Consider the following 20,628-nt stretch of genomic DNA (forward strand, 5'->3'; position numbering starts at 1 on the left):
TATCCTCTGTGAGGAACAATGGGAGCGGATCAGAATTTGAAGCTGGGTTTTGAAGCATCTATATATTTCTGATGTATGCTAAAATGAGATCTTATTGTAAGATGACTGCTTTGCTTATATTTAAGAACCTGAGCCTGAAATTGTTTATGTATTAACTGTGAACGATTTATTTTCCAGAGAGTGATTACTGATTAGTATGCTAGAGATTCATTTCTTCTCCAACAGAAAAAGGGCAAACCTAGCTGCAAATAACTGGAGAATTGCTATGAATACTTTAAAATTGATTAACTATAACGCATGCAAAGTTGTGCAACAAGGCAAACTAAAATATATCCATCAGAAGGATACAGCATGTTGAGTTAAGCGGTCTTTTTGTTTCAGCCATTAAGGTGCGGTACAGTATTAAAAGAGAAATACTTTCCTTTTCTCATTCACCTTGAATATTTTTGAACAATCTTATAATCATAAAGATTATCAAATATGCAGAGCAAAGTATGTACAAGGCTATACTCTTACAGTCTAATTATTGGCTAAGGGTACAAAATGGGACAACATGGCTACAACAAAGAAAGGGTACAACATGGAGAATAATGGATAAGAAAGAATCACTGCTTGACAAGTGGTCTTGTGTTGTTCCAAAGCCATTGGCGTGCAGGACCATTGAGCAATGGTGAGACCTGTAAGACCCCTAATGTCAGTCATCATATGAAAGAAATAAATCTACGAAGAAGAACAAGCGTATTCCATGTTGCAAAAGTGGTTTATCGATTTGTACTAACCTTGTCCCAAACTTGTGAATGATAATCATTAAGCCAATCAAATTCCGCACCAGAAAGCAAAGACAAGTCTATCAATTTAGCCTGCGTAAATAAACCATTAGGAGTAGAAGCTCATAGAATCTTAGCTTTTTTTTTAAGAGTAAATCACCAGGACTAACTTATTAGGGCCATTCTGGTTGAGATTAGCAGTACAGCAATTACCACTAACGTTTATTTATGAAGCCCGGTAGGACCAACAGAGCTTTATTTATCATTTTGCCATTTAAGGCCATCCCAACATGAAGTCCATGCTTAGTTGAGGAAAATCAAAAAGTTTTCAAACTAACAAATTAGCTTCTGCATACCTGGATGGGAACATATGTGAGTTTTTCAAATCCCAGGTATCCAATTCCTCCAAAACGATTTGGCGTGTCAACTTCTTTCACAACAAGGAGATTCTGTATGAAAATGAACATGTGATTTACTGAGCAAGAGTGCAAGATCAAATAGCATAAGAATCTTACCATGGTGAAGCAACAAAGAGAACGAATGAGCATCAACGTCTACATATAATTAAGTGCAGTACCTCAATCCGAATGCCGAAGGCATGGTCTTCATAATAGCCAGGTTCATTGCTAACAATCATACCACTCTGTAAGGAAGTTGTATTTCCAAATCGAAAGCTAATACTTTGAGGACCCTCATGAACATTTAATGCAGCTCCCACACCGTGTCCAGTTCCTATTACAGTGAAAGATAAAGACAAGATAACTAAGAACAACAATAATTCAGCAGAAGAAACAGTTCATAATAAGTCAACAGAAATTGGTGAAAAGTACCATGTCGGTAATCCAGTCCAATCTTCCAAAGAAAAGAACGAGCGAATGCATCTAAGACAAAACCCGGTGTGTTTTCAGGGAATACGGCCTGATCAAGAGCTATATGACCCTGTAATTGCACAGTTGATTAGAAAAGCCCAAGAAACCACATCTTCTGATGCTAAAATAAATCAATGTTTAGGAAACTCAGAGCACTTCCCCCATCCCCAAAAGAAGAAAAGAAAAAAGGGGAAAAAAAAGACAGTTTCACAGGAATTTATTTGATACCTGTAAAACTCGGGTGAAGCAATCTTTTTGACGTGGAGAAGGTTCACCAAAATGTACGGTCCTTGTTATGTCAGTTGTTCCGTCCACATACTGAGCTCCACTATCCAACAGAAAGAGTTTCTTTTCATTCACAACACTGCACCTATCTGGTTCTGGTTTATAATGTATGATAGCACCATTTGCACCAGAGCCTGGAATATCATTGGAATTGTGAGCAATGAAATTGGCAAAAAAAAAAGAAGAAGACAAATATGAGATAATGACTATCCACCCCCATGCCTAAAGAAAGGAAACAAGAAATGAGAGAGTACAAGGATAAAAGGCACTGAAAATAAATAAGTGATATGTACCACTGATGGTGTCAAAGCTTGTGTCTAGGAAACCAGGCTGCCTTGAACGAAATTCTAGTAGTTTTTCTGCAGCTTCTACCTCAGTTAGTTTCACATTCTTGTTGATTTGCTCTTCGATCCAAACCCAAAACTGCGCTAAAGCAGCAGCATCCCTGCACAGAACTTATCACTTGACACATATCCTTGTAAGCAATATTTGTCTTTGTAATGACAATGCAGAAAAGATCTCTCCTTATAACAGAATCAATAATATGTCATCTTCACAAAGAAACGAACCATGTATACCCGTGGTGACTGTCATGCCTAACACTTCCATTTTGAAACCTTTTTCATCACAAGAACAAAAATACTGTTGCTGACCCAAAAAAAGGGGGCGGGGGCGGGGGCGGGGAAAGACCTCCACACTGTCAAGCTTAACCCCCATCCACACCCAAAGCACAGAAGCAGATGGCAAAATCGATACCTGACTAGAAAATAGAATATCTGATACAATACATTCATACATGTTTATCTATCCCTAATTAGATATTTTCTTCCACAAAAGTCAAAACCACATAACCAAAATGAAAGCTCTCAAGGCATTCTAGTGTGCAATTATCTGATGCTATAAAGTGTGCTTCAAAATTTATATGCATGATCCAACTTAAAGCTTCATCATATAAGGTATCTGTTGTCATTGTATCTGACGCTGAGGCTAGTCTTTAATGTTAAAAACAAAGGGAACCAAAAAATGATATTCAAAGCATAAAATTATGAAAATCAGAACAGAGTCAAGTTTGGAGGGAGGAACCAATTACCTTAAATGACAACTCCGCATCCCTTCTAACTCAGCATCATTTTTCAGTGCCTTTGCCAAAGAGACAGGGGACACCCTATACATTCCAGTGGGTCCTTCAGACCAACCATTTGAGTCATCATATTCCTTAGTCTTACCTTTTCTTTTACTTTCAAGGCTCTCATAATATTTCTCACAAGCAGTGTTGTAGGTGTGGACAATAGCTGCATTCACAGATGATGCATCCAACCAAACTTTAGCCCCTTTTGCTGCCAGACTGAAAATATTAAAAAGTAAAGACAAAAAATAAAAGATTTCAGTCATGCACTAAGTACCCAATAAGTTCACCTTCTCTAAAAAGAAATTGAAGGTCAGGCTAGAAGCATAATTAAGACAGAAAATACAACTTAGTTTGCCTGACTATTACAGCCTAGAAGTCATGATCTGGCATTAAGCTGTGACTGCTATTGAAGCTGTACATATGATTACATGTACAAGATCACCACTGTTATGAAAAATGTTCGCTATGCAAAAAGGGTTCAGCTCAAACTCACCTTTCTACTTCAGAAAGAATGGAGTCATATGGCCTCAATTCAATACCCGCATTCTCCAGGTGATCCAACACCTCAGTGCCTACTTTGGAAGTATCTACAAATAACTTTGCTTTGTCGATCTCCACAATCAGATAAGCATACATAACAGGTGAATGTGGAACATCACTTCCTCTCTGCAAAACAAACGACACACAATTTGGACCAATACATTAACTCTGAAGCCGGATCGTTTACAAATAACTCTGAAGTCATAATTTTGTGTGTGTTTCAAAGCATCAGTTCCAAAGTGATGTTCAGAAGTATTACCAAATTCAACAGCCAGGCAACTTCATCAAGCATAGATATAACTATCGCAGATGAACCAGCTGCAACAAGTTCAGACCTCAAAGATGATAACTTTGATGCCACATCTGCACCAGCGTATTTCAGTTCGTGTACTCTAATTGGTTTTTTTGGAGGCTCTGGTCTTGATTCTTTCCATATTTCATCCACAAGATTTTTATCATACAGAAAAACCAACTCATGATTCTTGTTAGCGATGCCCTGCTTCAATTCTTCTGCAGCATCGGAAGAAAACAGAAACTGATCCCTTCACAATACAAAGGAGAAGGTGGCATCACAAACAAGCCGTTTAAGGAATGACATAAAAACATTAGGAAACGCAAACTTTAATAAAATGGAATCAAGCTTAATAAAATGAATCATTAGAATACCCAATGGAGCAAACAGATTAAGAAAAAGAAAATATGAAAATGAGTTCAGTCAAAGCAACTGATGCTTTTCAATATAAAAAATAATAAGAGAATCAATTCAATTTACAAGGCATAAGTAATCAGTCACCTTGTGCTTCATGTAACTGATTAGAATTGAAGAGGCAGTTAAAATCCGTATCCAAAAGTAACCGGTTGAAGAAGCCAAAAACAGTACAACTTAATGATACAAACATGTACAAAAGACAAGCGGAAGCACCCATTTTAAGAGAATAAGTATTGCTCACAGGGTCAATGCCAACTCTCCCACCAGGTGCCAAAACATCATTCAGCCATTCAATAGTTGTAGGTACTCCAAAATTACCAGCCCGCATGAGAATCCAACTCGAACTCAGCTGCTTTTCAGCCTAACAACAAAACACAAAGTTATCAAGAACAGACCTCAATCCAAATGATACAAAAGAAGAAACCGCTTTCTCCCAATCATGATAAACAGAGTGAAAACTAACTTTCTAGCTCTACACACCTGAAGAAAATAGCGGCCATCTGTCCAAAGAGCTGCTTTATCCTTAGTGACAACAGCAGTGCCGGCACTCCCTGTGAAACCCGATATATAGGTCCTCCTCATATAACATTCAGCAATGAACTCACTCTGAAACCGAAAACGAAAAAGTCCAATGAGCTATTAATTCACAGTCAAAAATGGCGCAAAACCGTAAAAACTTATCCGCACTAGCACATCATAGCATACAGCTCAAAGTCACAATCTTGGTCACAAAGTAAAAGCAAAGCTCGTAGCTTTCGAAACAATGCCTCAAAGACTCAAACTACAGAATCAAATTGTAGAGCTAAAACCTAATGAGGATCAAAACGACGTAGTTTTTAACCTGGTGAGCATCCTGAGAGGGAATGATGTAAGCGTCGATTCCGACGCCGGGCTTGGAGAAGAGGTCGCGGAGAGCTCGGAGCTTTGAGTCGGAGTCGGAATTGGGGCGCTTGGGTCGGAGCTCCGAAGAGGGCTTGGCGGAGATGCTCCGGATCGTGAAAGTGGGGGCTTTTGGGGAAATAGTGAAAAGTTTGGGGTGGGATTTGGGAGAGTGGAGAAATGGGAGGGAGAGGGAGATGAAGCGGAAGTAGGAGGTGGAGTGAGAGAAGGAAGAGGAGAGAGGACGCGTCGCATGGGATGAGAGGGAGTGCATCGTAGAGTAGCAAAACCCCAAGCAAGGAGATGTGAGCTTCAGTTTGTCAGTTATCCCACAAACACGGGAAGAAGAAGAAGAAGGAGATACCGTTGAACCGAATAGACGACAACGACCAATCGTTTCCTAACTTTCCTCCCCAAAAAGCATTTCTTTTTTTCTTTCTTTTTTTTTATTTTTCACTCCAAGAAAAGATTTCTTTTTTAAGAAATAGATGCTTTTAGATCAAATTTGAAAATTTAATCCCATGGATGCAATCACCATATATATACACACACATATATATGTATCTTCTTAGGTACATTAAGGGGAGAAATTTAGGGTCAATACTGTAGTATATGATTTATATAATTTAAGGAAGTGAGTTTGAAAATGCTTATTAAATAAAGAAGATACGGTACTTTAAAAGTGGTGACAATCTTTATGTTTTTCATTTAATGCAAAACTTGTAAGTTCGACACTTAGCGAATTACAAATGTAATATTAATCCTCTTTCGTTAAGCAAAGTTACCAGTCTACGTTTCTTGAATATATTTATCGATATAATTACCAAGCATGTCATTAAAATAAAACTATAATAAGCAAGTTTTCCCCTTTCATATGTTGTCAGTCGGACCTCATTAATTGTAGGTACCAAGTAAAATAAGCAACAATGAAGTTTGGATGGTAAAAAAAAAAAAAAACATTAAAGTGGTTAATTTTTTTTGTTAAAGAAATTGTGACAAAGTGGTACCATTCTGAGTTGAGACCTGATTTGAATAAAGCTCTCTCCATAAGGTGTTTTTCACAAGCACATGATCAAACGTTGAACTTCTTTCAGTATTCAGCTCACGTTCGCCCAACTTGCAGGCCTAGCCAGATTTCCGCTAGACCAAATCCTTTGGGTTAGAATGGTTAAATTAAAATAGTGGAAGTAAAATTTTATGAAACAAAAAGAAATGATGCAAAAAAAAAAAAGTGGATTATTGAAATCTAGCTTCCATTAACGACCTGACGTTATAGTGAATATTCCTAAACATCCCCGCTTCCACTTTACTCGCTTTTCATTTTCACTTTTCAGGCTTTTCCTCTGTATAGATCGATCTTCCTTCCAATTCAAACCTCCTAAAGCTCCAACCTTTCAGCAATGGTGATCATCACAGAGGAAGAAGACAACCAAAAACGAGACCCCAAACCCTCACCAAGCACCAAACCAACCCACCGTTCAAAACAATCAAAACCCACTCCGTCGTCTCCGACTCCGCCACCATCAAAACCACCCCAAGAGGTTCAAAGCCCGTTCGCTTTCTGGTTCTACTTCACAATCACAGTCTCCATCATAACCTTCTTCTTCATCTCCTTCTCCTCTCTCTCCCCGCAAGACCCAAAGTCTTGGTTTTTAAGCTTACCCACATCGCTGCGTCAATACTACTCCAAGGGTCGCACTATAAAGGTCCAGACCCACCCGGACCAATCCGCCTTTGAAGTTTTCACAGCTGAGAAAGGCGTTACAGAATCGGAGAAGGTTATAATTGTTCATGGGTTGGGTCTGAGTTCGTATTCTTTTCGCAAAGTAATCGAAGCCCTAGGTTCCAGAGGGGTTCATGTGGTGGCGTTTGATTTACCTGGAAATGGGTTTTCGGATAAATCGACGGTGGAGATTGGGGAGAACCCAGGTGGGCTTCTTGGGAGGTTTTCGTTTGTTGTGAGTGAAATTCAAGAAAAGGGTTTGTTTTGGGCGTTTGATGAGATTGTGGCAACTGGGCAGGTGCCCTTTGAGGAGATAGAGGCTAGGGCATCGAAGCGAAAAGTAGTGAAGCCGATTGAGTTGGGCCCTGAGGAGGTTGGGAAGGTGTTGGGGCAAGTGATTGAGACAATGGGGCTGGCTCCTGTGCATTTGGTTTTGCATGATTCGGCTTTGGGGATGGTTTCGAATTGGGTTTTGGAGAATGTGCAGTCTGTTAGGAGTGTGACATTGATTGATACTGGGGCTAAATCGGCAGGGGCTTTACCTTTGTGGGTTTTGGAAGTGCCATTGGTTAGGGAGTTGGTGTTGGGGTTTTCGTATGCTCATGCATTGTTGATTAAGATGAGTTGCTCGAGCGGGGTTGATAGTGTGGATTTGAATGCGCATAGAGTTCTTTTGAAGGGGAGGGATGGGATGAAGGCGATTGTTGGAATGGGGAAGAAGTTGAATCGTAGCTTTGATATTGCAGAATGGGGTGGTTCGGATGGACTGAAAGGAGTGCCAATGCAATTGCTTTGGTCTGAACGTTGGTCTAAGGAATGGAGTGAAGAGGGGCGCCGAATTGCGAATGCACTTCCAAAGGCAAACTTTGTCTCCCATTCTGGTGGACGGTGGCCTCAGGTGAGGATTCAATACCTTTACCAACTACTGCTTGTTTTTCCTGTATGTTATATTTTAATACCATTTAGATTGAATTTGGCTGGGTTTCAGTTTCCTTAAATTACTGTTTCAAAACAGTAAATGTTAGAAGGTATAAGATTTACTAACCAAATAAACTTGTTTCTAATGAACTCTAGATAATGTTAAATACATTTGTTACTTCAAAATTGATATTCACAGGGTAGAACCTATAGTATTTGTATTAGTGTCCCTGTACAGCTATAAGCCTATAATTGTTAGAAATAGGAGGCTAACTCTTGGATTGCTGGTTGTGATCTAAAATCAGAATATTATAGTCCTTGCTAGAAAATGTAGAAGTTGCTAAGTGGATTGTAGTAGAATTTACTTGCCAATTGCGTGGTCTAAGTAATCTGGTGCTTGGTCTATGGTCTTTGTGGATAATACTGCTATAACGAAATCTGATACTGAAGTTTACTACTACATGGCTACAGTGGAGCTTCTTTTTTGAGTCCAAGACAATTGCAGAACAAGATTATGATATTGCTTTCCATTAAGGCTCTTGGCAGAGTTTGACGTGCCTTAGTTTCTGTGTTGTTTTAATGTATACTGCAACCAATTGAGACTTGAGGTATCTTGAAATAATTCTCAGCCCTTCGGGAAAAAAGTACAAACTGAAAAGTCATGAAGTCTGCATGGTCCAATTCAGCTGAGAATTAGGTACCATTTTAACAAGCAGTGCCATTTGCTGTTTATGTTTGTCCGAATTCATTTTCCTTGAGTCATAGTGGTGAGAATTTCCATGGATTAACAGGGACTGTTCCAAAAATTTTGTCCAAAAGATACAGATTGTATATAAAGGTTGTTATAATTACTAAGTGCAAATTTGTGGCCGATCTTGTATTCTGATGGGTTAAAAACGTTTTCTGGAAAGGATTGATTTTATGTATTTCCTTTTCGATTGGAGCTTTTGCATGTGTGTTGAGTTCTTTATACATTTTGATCTAAGCAGACCTGCTTTTGGTTATGGTGTACTTTTTGTTGGCTTTACAATGTATATTCTCTTCTTGCATGAATGTGACTATGTCTGTAACATAAGCTATTAATTATGAGGTCCAAAATTACTGCTTCTAAGGGTGGTCAGGCAGTGACAACACAATATATGTACAGAGGTTGTCCAAAATTGGCTCCTATTAGAGTTCAGATGAGACAGAATGCATTATAACATTGTCTGATATATGTACTGATCTTTGAAGTGAAAGAATGTTTATGTGAGGTTGAGTTGGATCCATAATGTGTTTCGTTAACAATTTAACATTCATGTGTTATTCTAGCCATAATGTGTTCTAGTTCTGCGACATTTAAGTGGTTTTTCTAATAGTCAGACACCATGACGAGTACCCTGATAAACTACTCTATTTTTTTTTTTTACTGTGGATGGTCCGCTAAGTTGTTTTCCTTTGTTGTTTGATATAGGAGGATGCAGCTGATGAAGTAGCTGGACACATTGCTAATTTTGTGACCTCATTACCTGCTACTGTCAGAAAGGTCACTGAAGAGCGGATCCCTGAGCATATTCAGACGTTGCTTGATGAAGCCGAACAGACTGGTCATGGGCATCTTCATGGTCATGCTGGTCATGAAGAGCATAGTCATGGACATGTTCATGGTGCTGGAGCTGGTTATCCTGATCCGTACGGCCTTGGTCATGGCCACGGATGGTGAACGTCTACAACTGTTGTTAAAACTTTTTGTTTCCCAAGTTTTCAGTGGAGCTAGAAATTAGATTTTGGCCACTGGATAATCTTTTTTACTGCCATGGATGCTAGGAAATTCGTATCTATTGTACAAGATGCCTTGAACAGCAAGTTTGTTGTGCTGAATCTTTGAAGCTTGAGATGTTGTATTTTTTTTTATAAGTAAAGAAAGGAAGCTGATTCATATAAGTTGCGAGTGTATGGCACATTAGCACGTTTACTTATTTGAAATGAAAAAAAATCATGAATCGGTGACGACTAAAATAGAAGAAATGAAGGAATCAGTATGAGAATATTTCATATCCGTTAAGATGTTTACTTATTATATGGAATCGGAATATGAATATAACTTAGGGTTTTTGTCCATTTACCCCATTTTTAGGAATTTTTTTCCCACTAACCCCATTAAGTTTTTTTAATTCCCTCTTACCCAATACACTCTAAGAGAGTCTTCCCTAATACCCAATTAAGATTTTTTTTTTGTTTTTTATTTTTTTTTAATACCATTTTACCCCTTACCCCTTTGTTACTTAGAGAGAGAGAGAGAAAATGGAAGAGAGAGAAACCATATGAGACATCGCCGGAGCAGGTCACCGGCCGCCGGATTCCGGTCAACTTTCGCCGGATTCCGGTCACCGGCCGCCGGATTCCGGCCAACTTTCGCCGGATTCCGGTCAACTTTCGCCGGATTCCGGTCACCGGCCGCCGGATTCCGGCCAACTTTCGCCGGATTCCGGTCACCGGCCGCCGCTCACCGGACTTTTCTAAAAATCTCTATTGCCCCCAATAGACGTCTATTGGCCCCCAATAGAGGGTATTGTCTATTGCCCCCCAATAGACGTCTACTGCCCCCCAATAGAGGGGCAATAAACTTCTATTGCCCCCCAATAGACGCCTATTGCCCCTCAATAGAACTTTTGGTAGCCGGAATTGGAACTAATATCCCTAAAATTAGACAAATAAAACTTTGATTAAAGAAAAAAAGAAGAGATTATATCAATTTAAAAACGTCTATTGCCCTTCAATAGACGTCTATTGCCCCCCAATAGACATTCAAAACTTTTTTTTTCTTTCCTTCTGTCCCATTACTTAAAAAAAAAAAAAAAAAAAAGGGCACATAGAAGCACATGCTCTGCCCTGTCCACATTCACATCCAATGCAATGTGTATCTACATAGCGCAACGCCAACCATGATGACAACAAACAAACAGACAAGAAAGACTCGTAAATGAACCTACGGAAATGCATCGCAAATGGCTTTATACCTTCCTCAATCACCATATTCCGAAAGAGCGTTGCGCCACACTTATTGTCGCCATTTCTTCACATTCGCATCGATCATGCAACACCATGAATTAACACCTCGCGGCTTCATTTGATCAAACACTGAGCGTGCTTTCTGTACATCCCCCAAACTCTTATACCCCGAAAGCATTGTGTTCCACGCGGCCATGTTCTTCCTAGGCATTTCGTCGAACAGTTGGTGGGCAATTCAGCAAACGAGACGTCGAAGTAGGATTTGAGAAGAAAAGACGCAACTTACAGATCAGAACGAAACCCGGGCTTCAATGGCTTGGAGACCCGGCGCAGTTCCTGACCTGCACCAGTCGAATTTGCTCCGACCGAGGAGAAAGTGTGCAGATTAGCGCAGAGGAGACAGAGAGCAGAGAGAGAGAGTGCAGATCGGCGCGGAGGAGACGGAGAGGAGAGAAAGTGCAGATCGACGCGGAGCGGAGGAGAGAGAGAAAGATGGCGCTGTGACGAGGGAGCTCTGACCGGAGAGAGTGCAGATGCCGGCCACGTTTGGGGGGAGGGGGGAGAGAGAGTGTGCGCGCCGATGTGCTGGACAGAGAGAGAAGAGAGTGGCATGTATGTAATTATTTAATTTGACTAAGGGTAAAATTGTCTTTTTATGTTAAATGGGGTTAGTGAGAACAAAAATATGTTGCTGGGGTAAATGGGATAATTTTGGCTTTTTTTGGTGCTATTGGTCAAGGACCCCTATAACTTATTATGATTGATGTTGTTTACTAATGTTCATGAATCGGGTTAAACTCCTAAAAAAATAAATGTTCATGAGAGATATATATTTCTAGGATTAAGATTTAAGAGTAATTTGGGGTTATTGAAAATACATAAGGATATTTTGGGTAGAGAAAATGCATTCCTAAGGCTTTGATTTTTTTAACTTGGGTACCAAATTAAGAAGGGAGAATTCCACAAATGGTCACTCAACTATGACTCATTCGACACTTTGATCACTCAAGTTTCAAATATATCACTTTGGTCAGTCAAGTATTACACTGTCATTCATAAAAGTCACCCAAGGGGCATTTTTTCTCACAACAAAGTGACTTTTGTGAATGACAGTGTAATACTTGAGTGACCAAAGTGATATATTTGAAACTTGAGTGACCAAAGTGTCGAATGAGTCATAGTTGAGTGACCAAAGTGACTATTCTCCCAATTAAGAATGTTCAGGAATTGATTTCTGACAATGAGGCGGGAGACGCATCCATTCTAATACCTACATAAGTTAGTAAACGTAGGAAAACTCATACAACGGACATTCTTTTCATTTCCATTCTCATTCCAGCAAGTAAATGTGTCATTAATCTTTTTCTTTCAGGTCAAAATTGTAATAACATAACCAAACGAGGTCCGAAATGAAAAATATTCTAAAACCATAGCCTCGCAAGTTAGTCAACTCCCACGTCCCAACAGTCAACCCCCCAAAACGACACCGTCCCTTAGGTTCAAAGCTAACAAAACCAATGGCTCTTAGAAACCGGCTTCCATTTCCACCATCCGCTCTCGGCTTTTAAAGGACGATGGGTTGCTGCGGCGACGAAGAAAACGACGACGATATCCTCAACCCTCTCAGCCCCACCTCCTCCACCACCACCCAAACCCGAGACGACTCGTCGTCCTCCTCCTCCGACGGCCACACCTCCATATCCCCGATGAACTCTCACTTCTCGGCCCTGGCCTGCCGCGACACCCTCCGCCTCATCTTCGAGAAGCTTCCGATCCCCGACCTCGCTCGCTCCAGCTGCGTCTGCCGCGCCTGGAACTCCGTCGCCTCCGATCAAGAGATCGTCGCCAACGCCTTCAAATCGCCGTGGAAGCTCAAGGACGTCGTCGGAAAACCCGCCTCCGGAAGCTTCTGGAGAGATAACAGCCTCGGCAAATTCGCCATCTCGCACCGAATTGCCCGCGGCGATAGCGTCGCGAGCCTCGCCGTCAAGTATTCCGTTCAGGTAACGGTCACGGTGTGTTTTGGTTGCCTGAAATTTTCAGAAGATGCAAAAATTGCAGGTCTAAAATGTCGATTATATCCTCGAAATTTTCGATTAATCCAGTACATTGCAATTGCAGTTGGTTTAGCCAAAGATTTCGTATAATGTACATTGATATTGAAATTTTGTCGATACATCAGTAGCTGTTTCGGAAATGTTTTGGTCATTGATGATGTGTATTTGATCAGGTGATGGACATAAAGCGCTTGAACAACATGATGAGCGAGCATGGAATCTACTCGAGGGAGAGGTTGTTGATTCCGATAAGCGATCCTGAAATGCTTGTGGGAGCTACCTGCTATGTCGAAGTGGATCCCTGTGCTAAGAGAGAAGTTGCGGTGTTGTATTTGGAAGATGGTCCTGACCAGAAATCAATGAGCTCTTGCTCTTTGTCGCAGAAGAGTGCCGACAGCAGTGGCTTGAATTCTGAGCTAGGCAAGAAGAGGGTTCTTGAGTCTCTGAGGAGAAGCATGCAGGTTGATGATGCCACTGCTCTGTACTACTTGTCCATTGCTGATGGGGATCCGAGAGCTGCATTGTCTCAGTTCTCGCAGGACCTTAGGTGGGAGACTCATTCGGCCTTTGCTTAAAGCATTGCAAGCCAGTCTTTCCATTTGTGTCAATGTTTCAAGATTACTACTTTATATCAATGAATCAGTGTCTGTGTTATATAAAATCGTGTAAATCTCTACCTAAGCTGTAACTTGGGATTGTCCATCCCCATTGTTAAATGTTAATGATAACATATATCATTTGTGTTCGGAAAGATATACTTGATTGATTGTTGCTTGGATTCATGGAATTGTGGAAACGACATCAATCTTATTGTCAGAAACAGCACAGTGCATCCAGCAAGTGCTTTCTCATTCCTTATCAAAAGCACTTCTGGCAAGTCTGCTGTTCTCCAAGACTAGGAAAAATGAAACAAGAAATGCCAAAAGGGGATTGCAGGATGGTAACAACATTTTCCGAGTAAGATTGCATCTATTGTATAAATGAATGTCTAGAATGGATATTATTCCATTGCATATCCCAGGATGGGCAAATGTAAGATACAAAGGCCAAGAATCGATACAATTTAAAAGTGATAGCATCCCCTAAAAGACATGTAGATACTTCTACAATACCACCTCCTGTTTCATTGCAGGTGCGTTTTATGTACAAAATGAAACAGAGATGCAGATGTTGAGCTTTGGTAGATATGATCATAGCAGAGATAAAAACTTTCTGCCACTACAGTCCAAAGCTAGGAATATTAGGAACAAAAGATAATTGGATCTGAACGACCTTCAGAATAATTCAATCAGTTGCTTTTCCGAGTTCTGATGCCTGTTCATTGTTCGTCAGCCAGTTGCTTTGCAGTCAACTCCTTTTTCTGCTCTTCCTTGAGAACGTTTTGTGCAGTTGTTGACACAACCTTGCCGAGATCTGATGCCCCTACATTGTTCGTCAATGCAGTCAACTCCTTTTCATGTTCTTCCTTGAGAACGGTTTGTGCAGTTGCTGACACAATCTTGATGAAAAAGTTGATGAGCATGAGCCACACAACAGTATTCCAAATTGCACCAATAGAGAAGTTCCACTTTTTCACCTGAAAGCAGAAAATGGAGAAGAGTATAAGGACAAGCATGGTTACTTGGGAGGTATAACTCAAGGAAGGGCACAAACCAAAAACACTACCTCGCTGTTTGAGATAACTGAAGGAGAGCCATCCATATACTTCTCTTTCAAAATATGTAGTTTGGCAATCAGTTTGGGCGCAATCAAACCAAATCCAGGGAAAATGCTGAGCAACCGAATCAATTTATTTTCTACCAAGTCAAGTAGTTGATTGTTGCAAACTGAGATGAGGAAAATGGTCTGCAAGTACAGGGAAACATAACTTCCTTAAGTTATGTAAACTCATGAACCATCAATACAAGGAATCTTTACTATGTAAACTGAAAACCTGTAAGTATGTCCTACCAAGATGAAGTAATTTAAGAACTTGCACGGCAAGCATTGTTTAAACATCTAATAGTTTGGATCAAGGATCCAATCAGTGACACACTGCTCATTTTAGAAGCAGCGCTAGAGTCTGCATCATGCATGACGCAAAATCCCTCACAAGTCACGGTACCACTGCTGGCATGATGTTATGAAAACATTATATCTAGCACCACATAATTAAACATAGCAACTGTAGTGCATAAAAGCAACCATGAATATTCAATGAGCAGATAGTAATAAGTTCTCAAATTTTGGAAAATATCTTACAAGTTAACATACCTGTATGTGAGTCTTGATAAATGCCTTTCCAATCATTGTTGAGATAAAGAATGTCCAAAATGGAATGCCAAATTGTCCACACATTATACCAGCAAGGTCAAATAGAGGGTTGGGTACCTGAAATTATATCTGATAAGAACTAGGAGGATTGAAAATATTTAAGAAAAAGTAATAAAAATATATACTGCAATGCAAAATGGAGTTAGAAAGGTCAAATATTAACAGAAATTTGTAAAATCATGAGTATGATTAAGCTAACTTTGAAACCAGCTTTTCAAGGGAAAAAAAAAAGTATATAAAATATATCTCCATAGCCATGTTTTGGGAAATGACATAACACATATTATAAAAGTTTTCCTATAAGAGCAAGAAGAAACCTTACTGAAGCAAGAACTAATATCGTTAAAAAGTTCAGATACTGTGAATGTGAAAGAAGCCATAGTTTGATCCGGTTCACGTGATTAGCTACAACTCCACCATCTTCAGTTGAAGAAGAATCCAATTCTTTCATTACTTCCAATTCACTCCCTGCTATACGAGCTGGAAAACTTCATAGGTTAGGATAATGCAGATCGGCAGAAATGTATTGAGGTGTTGAAGAGCCAAAATGATAAAAGACTCGCTAAAATATATGTACAACAATTGTAATAACTAGTTACTTGTTCAACCAAGATTAATCACTCCATCCGTAAGTGCAATTTTTTATAATTCTATATATACTTGAGATGCAAAGATGAAGATAAGAGTTCAAAAGAAAAAGAAAAAATTGACTGGGTGAAGCTTTTCAACAGGCTGTTCCCGTCTAGAAAGAAACTGTTTGCTACAATAATACATATCTTAATGGCAATATACTTGGTGACCGTAAGAACTTTTTGTTTGTTTGGTAGTTACCAGCTCTTGATATGAAAAATGGAGGAAGCTCTCCCAGTGCAGTTCCAATTCCCCACAGAATAGCCTCTAACTGAACCTGAGGCAGTATGCTGCTAAGTGGGAGCCTTGAACCTTGCTGGGATGAAAATAGTGGGGGACCATATTCAGAGCAGTTTCTATCCATCCATGAAGGACCCGTTTTCAATTGAACGGTATCATATGGGGCAATTTTTAAGTCAACTCTGCCACACTGCACGGCTTTCATGGTAAACAGAGCTATATGAGGGCCCAAATACAGTACAAATGTGTGCAAACCAGATCCTGTATAGCAGTAATGATGAAAAAGATTCAGTGTTTGTTACAGAAGCGAATTTTTCACAAAAAAAAAGTATTTGGGGAAAGAAACTAGTGTGCCTGAATTATTCCTAATGGACTTATACACATACAATTTTGTTCAATGTGATAATAAGTTTATGGCATAGAATACAAAAGCAGGTAATGTTGAACATAACTCATACTTACCGAGACCAATTGATGATGCCACACCAAGAGCCAGCCACCAGAGTCCAAATTGCAGATAACGGAAAAGCTCCTGCATGTGCTGCACAGAGATTGAATTATTAAATGACTAACATATAGTCCGGAAATGCATACAGACCATCCACATCCAATAATGGTACAGAGAGTCCTACAATCCAATAGAACAACATTCTTATCTAATAAGCAATCTGTAATAAATACCTATCTAACAATCTAAAAGCAAATGTTGAAAAAGAGAAATGTATGCTTGAGAGTTAATACCTTTTCATGTGGTCCGCCAATTGTCATAGTAGCAATTCCTAGACCTCCCGCTAGCATAATAAACAGCACAAACGAACCACCAGTTGCCATAAATTGCCTAAAATACCGACCAATTGCCACAGTGAAATACTTTAACGTCTTTACCGGCCTCGTCGTAAGTGTTAAATTTTCAAGTTCCCGGTGATGCCTCACACGCAGTCCTGAGCAATCAAAAAATTAGAAATCAAAACCAATGCACTATAAAACATTATTTGGCTGCATTTAAGGCCTCATATCCAGCAAGTCCTATTTCAATTACACAAATCCAACCTAATAAATAAAAGATCGCTTTTTTTTTTAAAAGGAAAAAAAAAATTTGAAAAATCAACGAATTTGACACCTTTTGATTACATTATTTCCTCCTCCTTTTCATATTAAGCTCAACTGAGGAAAGTTCCTCATGGTTTCATATATGAAAATGAAATAAAAAAGTGATTGAATATTCATATGACTTGTTTCAGCAAAAATTCAAACACAAGCATAAACAATCGGATTGCATATTAAAATCAAACGAATGAGAAAGCGATCGAATAAGACTGCATGAAATACAATATAAACTCACCGGAGACGGGCGAATCCATGGGATTTGACGGGGGCGAATCAGGGAGATCCATTGCGAAAAACCTAACACTGTAGTTATATATGAAATAGTATATGTATGCTTCGGAATTAGGATTCAGAGAGAGAGAGGAAGACGAAGAAGAAGAAGAACGTAAATGAAGATTGTGCAGGGAATCGGGGCGGTAACGTTAAACTGAAGGAGCACGCTTTGCGCGCAAAACGTGAAGAAAAGGTAAAAAGAAAAAGAAAATAGAATAATGGGTGGTTGAAAAGTATGAGACTTTAACTAGTGATTCGGTGTAGTGGAGACCACAAGCAATCGTTTTCAATGAATTGGGTCACCCCAACTCAGAAAAAAAAAAAAAAAACAAAAAGACTAGTCCATTAGCTGAATAAGATACTGGGCCGTACTAGTTTCGGCATAGGCCCGACCGATATTCACAGCGTATGTTTTTTTGGCTAAAAAATATTAAAGACTTATTGAGATGAGAAAGAGAACAACAAGGGGGCACATTATTAAGACCACTTGGGAAAAAAATGTAATTCAAAAAGGCATAATTAACCAATTAAATTAAAGGTTAAGACGCATAGTTGGTGTTCGATTGTGGGTAGGATAGAGATCTGCAAACTAGTTTGACAATGTTTGGCTTTTGAGTTTTTGGTAGAGTTTGAATGAGCTTTCATCTTCTAAAGTTGCGTCACCCTCATCATACTATAAGCTAACAGAATTAATGTGAGACCGGATATAAACACTTTGTCCAATAAGTTCTTCATTTTCTAAGTCACTCTAACAAAACTTAGTTTGAACGTACACTATGTCGTGCAAGAGCCGGTTGGAGTTAGACTTGTTGCCGGATTCAACATGTTCTTCAACAATAATCACATTCGAGCTCTCAATTTATATGCCAGGTTGAGCATCATTCAAACCAAAATTTGTACTAATTTCATCTCTTTAAGAGCTCTGCTGAAAGAACTTGAAAAGAATTGGATAAAAGAACTGGAAAGACACGTATTCACATTGTTCACAATATTTAATTATTGAATAGTGGAATGGGATAGAGGCTTGAAATTGAAAAAATCAATAATTAAACATCAAGGGTCTAGAACTTCACACATATTATCAAACAGTTTAGTAAAAGACTGAAAGAGAAAGATTATTGCCGTCAATGGCCCGACACCCTTGTGGCGGCTGGCGCTCCACCACAATTGATGTAGTTGCCATTGGTGGCACCGTAATTAATCTACTACGTCTTCTGTAAATTCGGTACTTTAAACACAATGTTCACATACCCAAAAATGTAATCCTCTCCCATAAAGTCATGCTTTGCAAATATATGCTACGAAGGTGCATGTGTGCCCTAAGCTTCATGGGAAAATCTGGTTTCCATGGCAACATCAACATGTATTTGCAAAGCATGGCCTTATTGCAGTGGATACCCGAGGATGTAAACATCGTTGCTCTTCCGATTATGTGTATATAGTTCCTTGCCACCTCCTGAACTACTCATCATCATCTCAGCTTCGACATAACCATGGCAGTTACTGGCCTCTGGGTACCTATCCTCAGCTTCGACATAAATTGAGGTGTGAGCTCGATGCCTTTCTCCATGATCTTCTGAAATGAGTCGAGCTTGACAATATAGTCCCTCATCACTGGACCCTTCATGCACAATAGTGTGAGATATCATCACCTTTTGATAAAGATCAATCGGTTATGGCCGGATCATCAGTTCCACCCGAGCCTTATTGAACTACATCATTTAATTAGCACCATTCAATGCCATGTCTTGGTTTGCACAACGTTTCAATCTCTTCACAGACGTACCTCTATTTAGTCTCCCTAGAGTGCACCACTTACATCACGTCTGCTCGATCATCTTGTATATACAATTATATATTAGTTATGTGGAATTAATGTCTACTCTAATTCATAACCTTTTTCATATATACATGTATATATAATTGTATATATGCCAGTCATATAATTGTTCTGCTGTTATTAATATTTCTCTTGTTTCAATTTTCGATGGAGTACGTACGTACGTATATTCTTGTTATTTCTCGTTTAGCTTCAACAAAAAACGTGTATTCTTCTTTTTTTAGATTCTAATTAATTAAGGTGGTATGGAAGGGTTCCTTTCACTAGCCTCCCAATTACACGCCACAAAATTAGTTGCTTCAGATGGTAATGACTACTTTGCACATATGATAGAAAATAGTTAAATCATTAACCACACCGAAAATGATATGGTAGCAAATTAAGGGAAATCCTCTTTTACTAATTTCGCATACCATTGTCATTTTTGTCCATAATTGTAGTACCTCATGAACCAATTTTCAGCACAAAGAAGGTAATGATTAAACTTGCTTTAGTTCAACTTGATTCAGTCGTGTAAATATATCAGCTTAGCTTCATCATACAATGGTTGATAAGTACACGTGGTGTACATTCATATAATACTGTCTCGGGCTCTCTGCATTAGGGTTTTGAAGAGAAGCTAAGATAGTGTAGAGATTGACCTTCCCTAAACTACCCCCTCGACTTTCCGCCCAAACTCATAAAAATGCAATGCCACTACCGTAATAAGTACCAAATCCAGGTGCTTTGTTAAAGAACCTCTATAACCACCTCGATATAAATAATTTTCACCACCATCTCTCTCCCTAAAACTTCATCCAAAGATTCAACGGCGGTTGTAAACACGAAAATTCTGCAATGAATGAAAGAAGGACACGTGTACAAAATAATATATTTTATATTAATGAATTTGAGGGTTACAATCTCTGTAGATGCTCTTTCACAAGAATCTCCTCTGATTCGATCTCTGACGTTGATTTGATCAAAGGGTGGCGAGCACTTGATCTTGAATCGAACGGTTGTAGTGTCAACTTCTTGCTATGTTGATGATTTGAGCAAGACGATTGACCAAGGGCTGTAGAAGCTTGATCTTGATCGGATTTAGGCCACAAGTTGGGTCACGTGGTCAGCGTTCTTCAGCTTTGGTAGGGGACGAACCGACACGTGTGTTTGGTGCTTATTGATTCTCCACGAGCTTGATGAAGAACTTGTAGATGATTTACTTTGTTGAGATCTTGATCGGATTTAGGCCACGAGTTGTATCACGTGGTGAGCGTTCTTCGGCTTTGGTAGGGGACGAACCGGCACGTGTGTTTGGTGCTTATTGATTCTCCACGAGCTTGAAGAAGAACTTGTATAGGATTTACTTTGTTGAAGAT

General features: G+C 39.4%; 4 protein-coding genes across 5 annotated transcripts; 2 read left to right on the forward strand and 2 right to left on the reverse strand.

Annotated features, from left to right (window-relative positions):
* Positions 1 to 406: 406 nt before the first annotated feature.
* Positions 407 to 5,557, reverse strand: LOC133722300 (aminopeptidase P2). The gene is made up of 13 exons (XM_062149153.1): positions 5,141 to 5,557; positions 4,780 to 4,905; positions 4,541 to 4,660; positions 3,850 to 4,125; positions 3,544 to 3,716; positions 3,012 to 3,266; positions 2,215 to 2,366; positions 1,865 to 2,055; positions 1,598 to 1,706; positions 1,345 to 1,499; positions 1,124 to 1,216; positions 780 to 860; positions 407 to 677 (listed from the first exon to the last, which is right to left on the reverse strand). Exons 1-13 carry the CDS (start codon positions 5,450 to 5,452, stop codon positions 606 to 608), a joined length of 2,115 nt encoding a protein of 704 aa, XP_062005137.1. The 5' UTR covers positions 5,453 to 5,557; the 3' UTR covers positions 407 to 605.
* Positions 5,558 to 6,450: 893 nt separating this feature from the next.
* LOC133721489 (protein AUXIN RESPONSE 4) lies at positions 6,451 to 9,742 on the forward strand. 2 transcript variants are annotated; one of them, XR_009852220.1, is made up of 3 exons: positions 6,451 to 7,799; positions 8,291 to 8,516; positions 9,273 to 9,410. XR_009852220.1 is itself a non-coding variant. In XM_062148117.1 (2 exons), the coding sequence occupies exons 1-2, from the start codon at positions 6,579 to 6,581 to the stop codon at positions 9,519 to 9,521; spliced, it is 1,470 nt and encodes a 489-aa protein (XP_062004101.1). In that variant the 5' UTR covers positions 6,457 to 6,578; the 3' UTR covers positions 9,522 to 9,742. The 2 variants fall into 2 exon arrangements, 1 of the variants encoding a protein (XP_062004101.1); XM_062148117.1 differs by lacking the exon at positions 8,291 to 8,516 and having other exon boundaries at positions 6,457 to 7,799; positions 9,273 to 9,742.
* A 2,600-nt stretch (positions 9,743 to 12,342) lies between these two features.
* Positions 12,343 to 13,620, forward strand: LOC133720703 (F-box protein At1g55000). Its single transcript, XM_062147132.1, has 2 exons — positions 12,343 to 12,813; positions 13,041 to 13,620. The coding sequence occupies exons 1-2, from the start codon at positions 12,385 to 12,387 to the stop codon at positions 13,440 to 13,442; spliced, it is 831 nt and encodes a 276-aa protein (XP_062003116.1). The 5' UTR covers positions 12,343 to 12,384; the 3' UTR covers positions 13,443 to 13,620.
* Positions 13,621 to 13,852: 232 nt separating this feature from the next.
* LOC133720702 (vacuole membrane protein KMS1-like) lies at positions 13,853 to 17,624 on the reverse strand. Its single transcript, XM_062147131.1, has 8 exons — positions 17,393 to 17,624; positions 16,792 to 16,991; positions 16,513 to 16,591; positions 16,012 to 16,311; positions 15,503 to 15,660; positions 15,121 to 15,237; positions 14,533 to 14,712; positions 13,853 to 14,443 (listed from the first exon to the last, which is right to left on the reverse strand). Exons 1-8 carry the CDS (start codon positions 17,442 to 17,444, stop codon positions 14,186 to 14,188), a joined length of 1,344 nt encoding a protein of 447 aa, XP_062003115.1. The 5' UTR covers positions 17,445 to 17,624; the 3' UTR covers positions 13,853 to 14,185.
* Positions 17,625 to 20,628: the final 3,004 nt, after the last annotated feature.

This window comes from Rosa rugosa, chromosome 7, assembly GCF_958449725.1.
Source record: "Rosa rugosa chromosome 7, drRosRugo1.1, whole genome shotgun sequence".
In the NCBI taxonomy this organism is placed as follows: Eukaryota; Viridiplantae; Streptophyta; class Magnoliopsida; order Rosales; family Rosaceae; genus Rosa; species Rosa rugosa.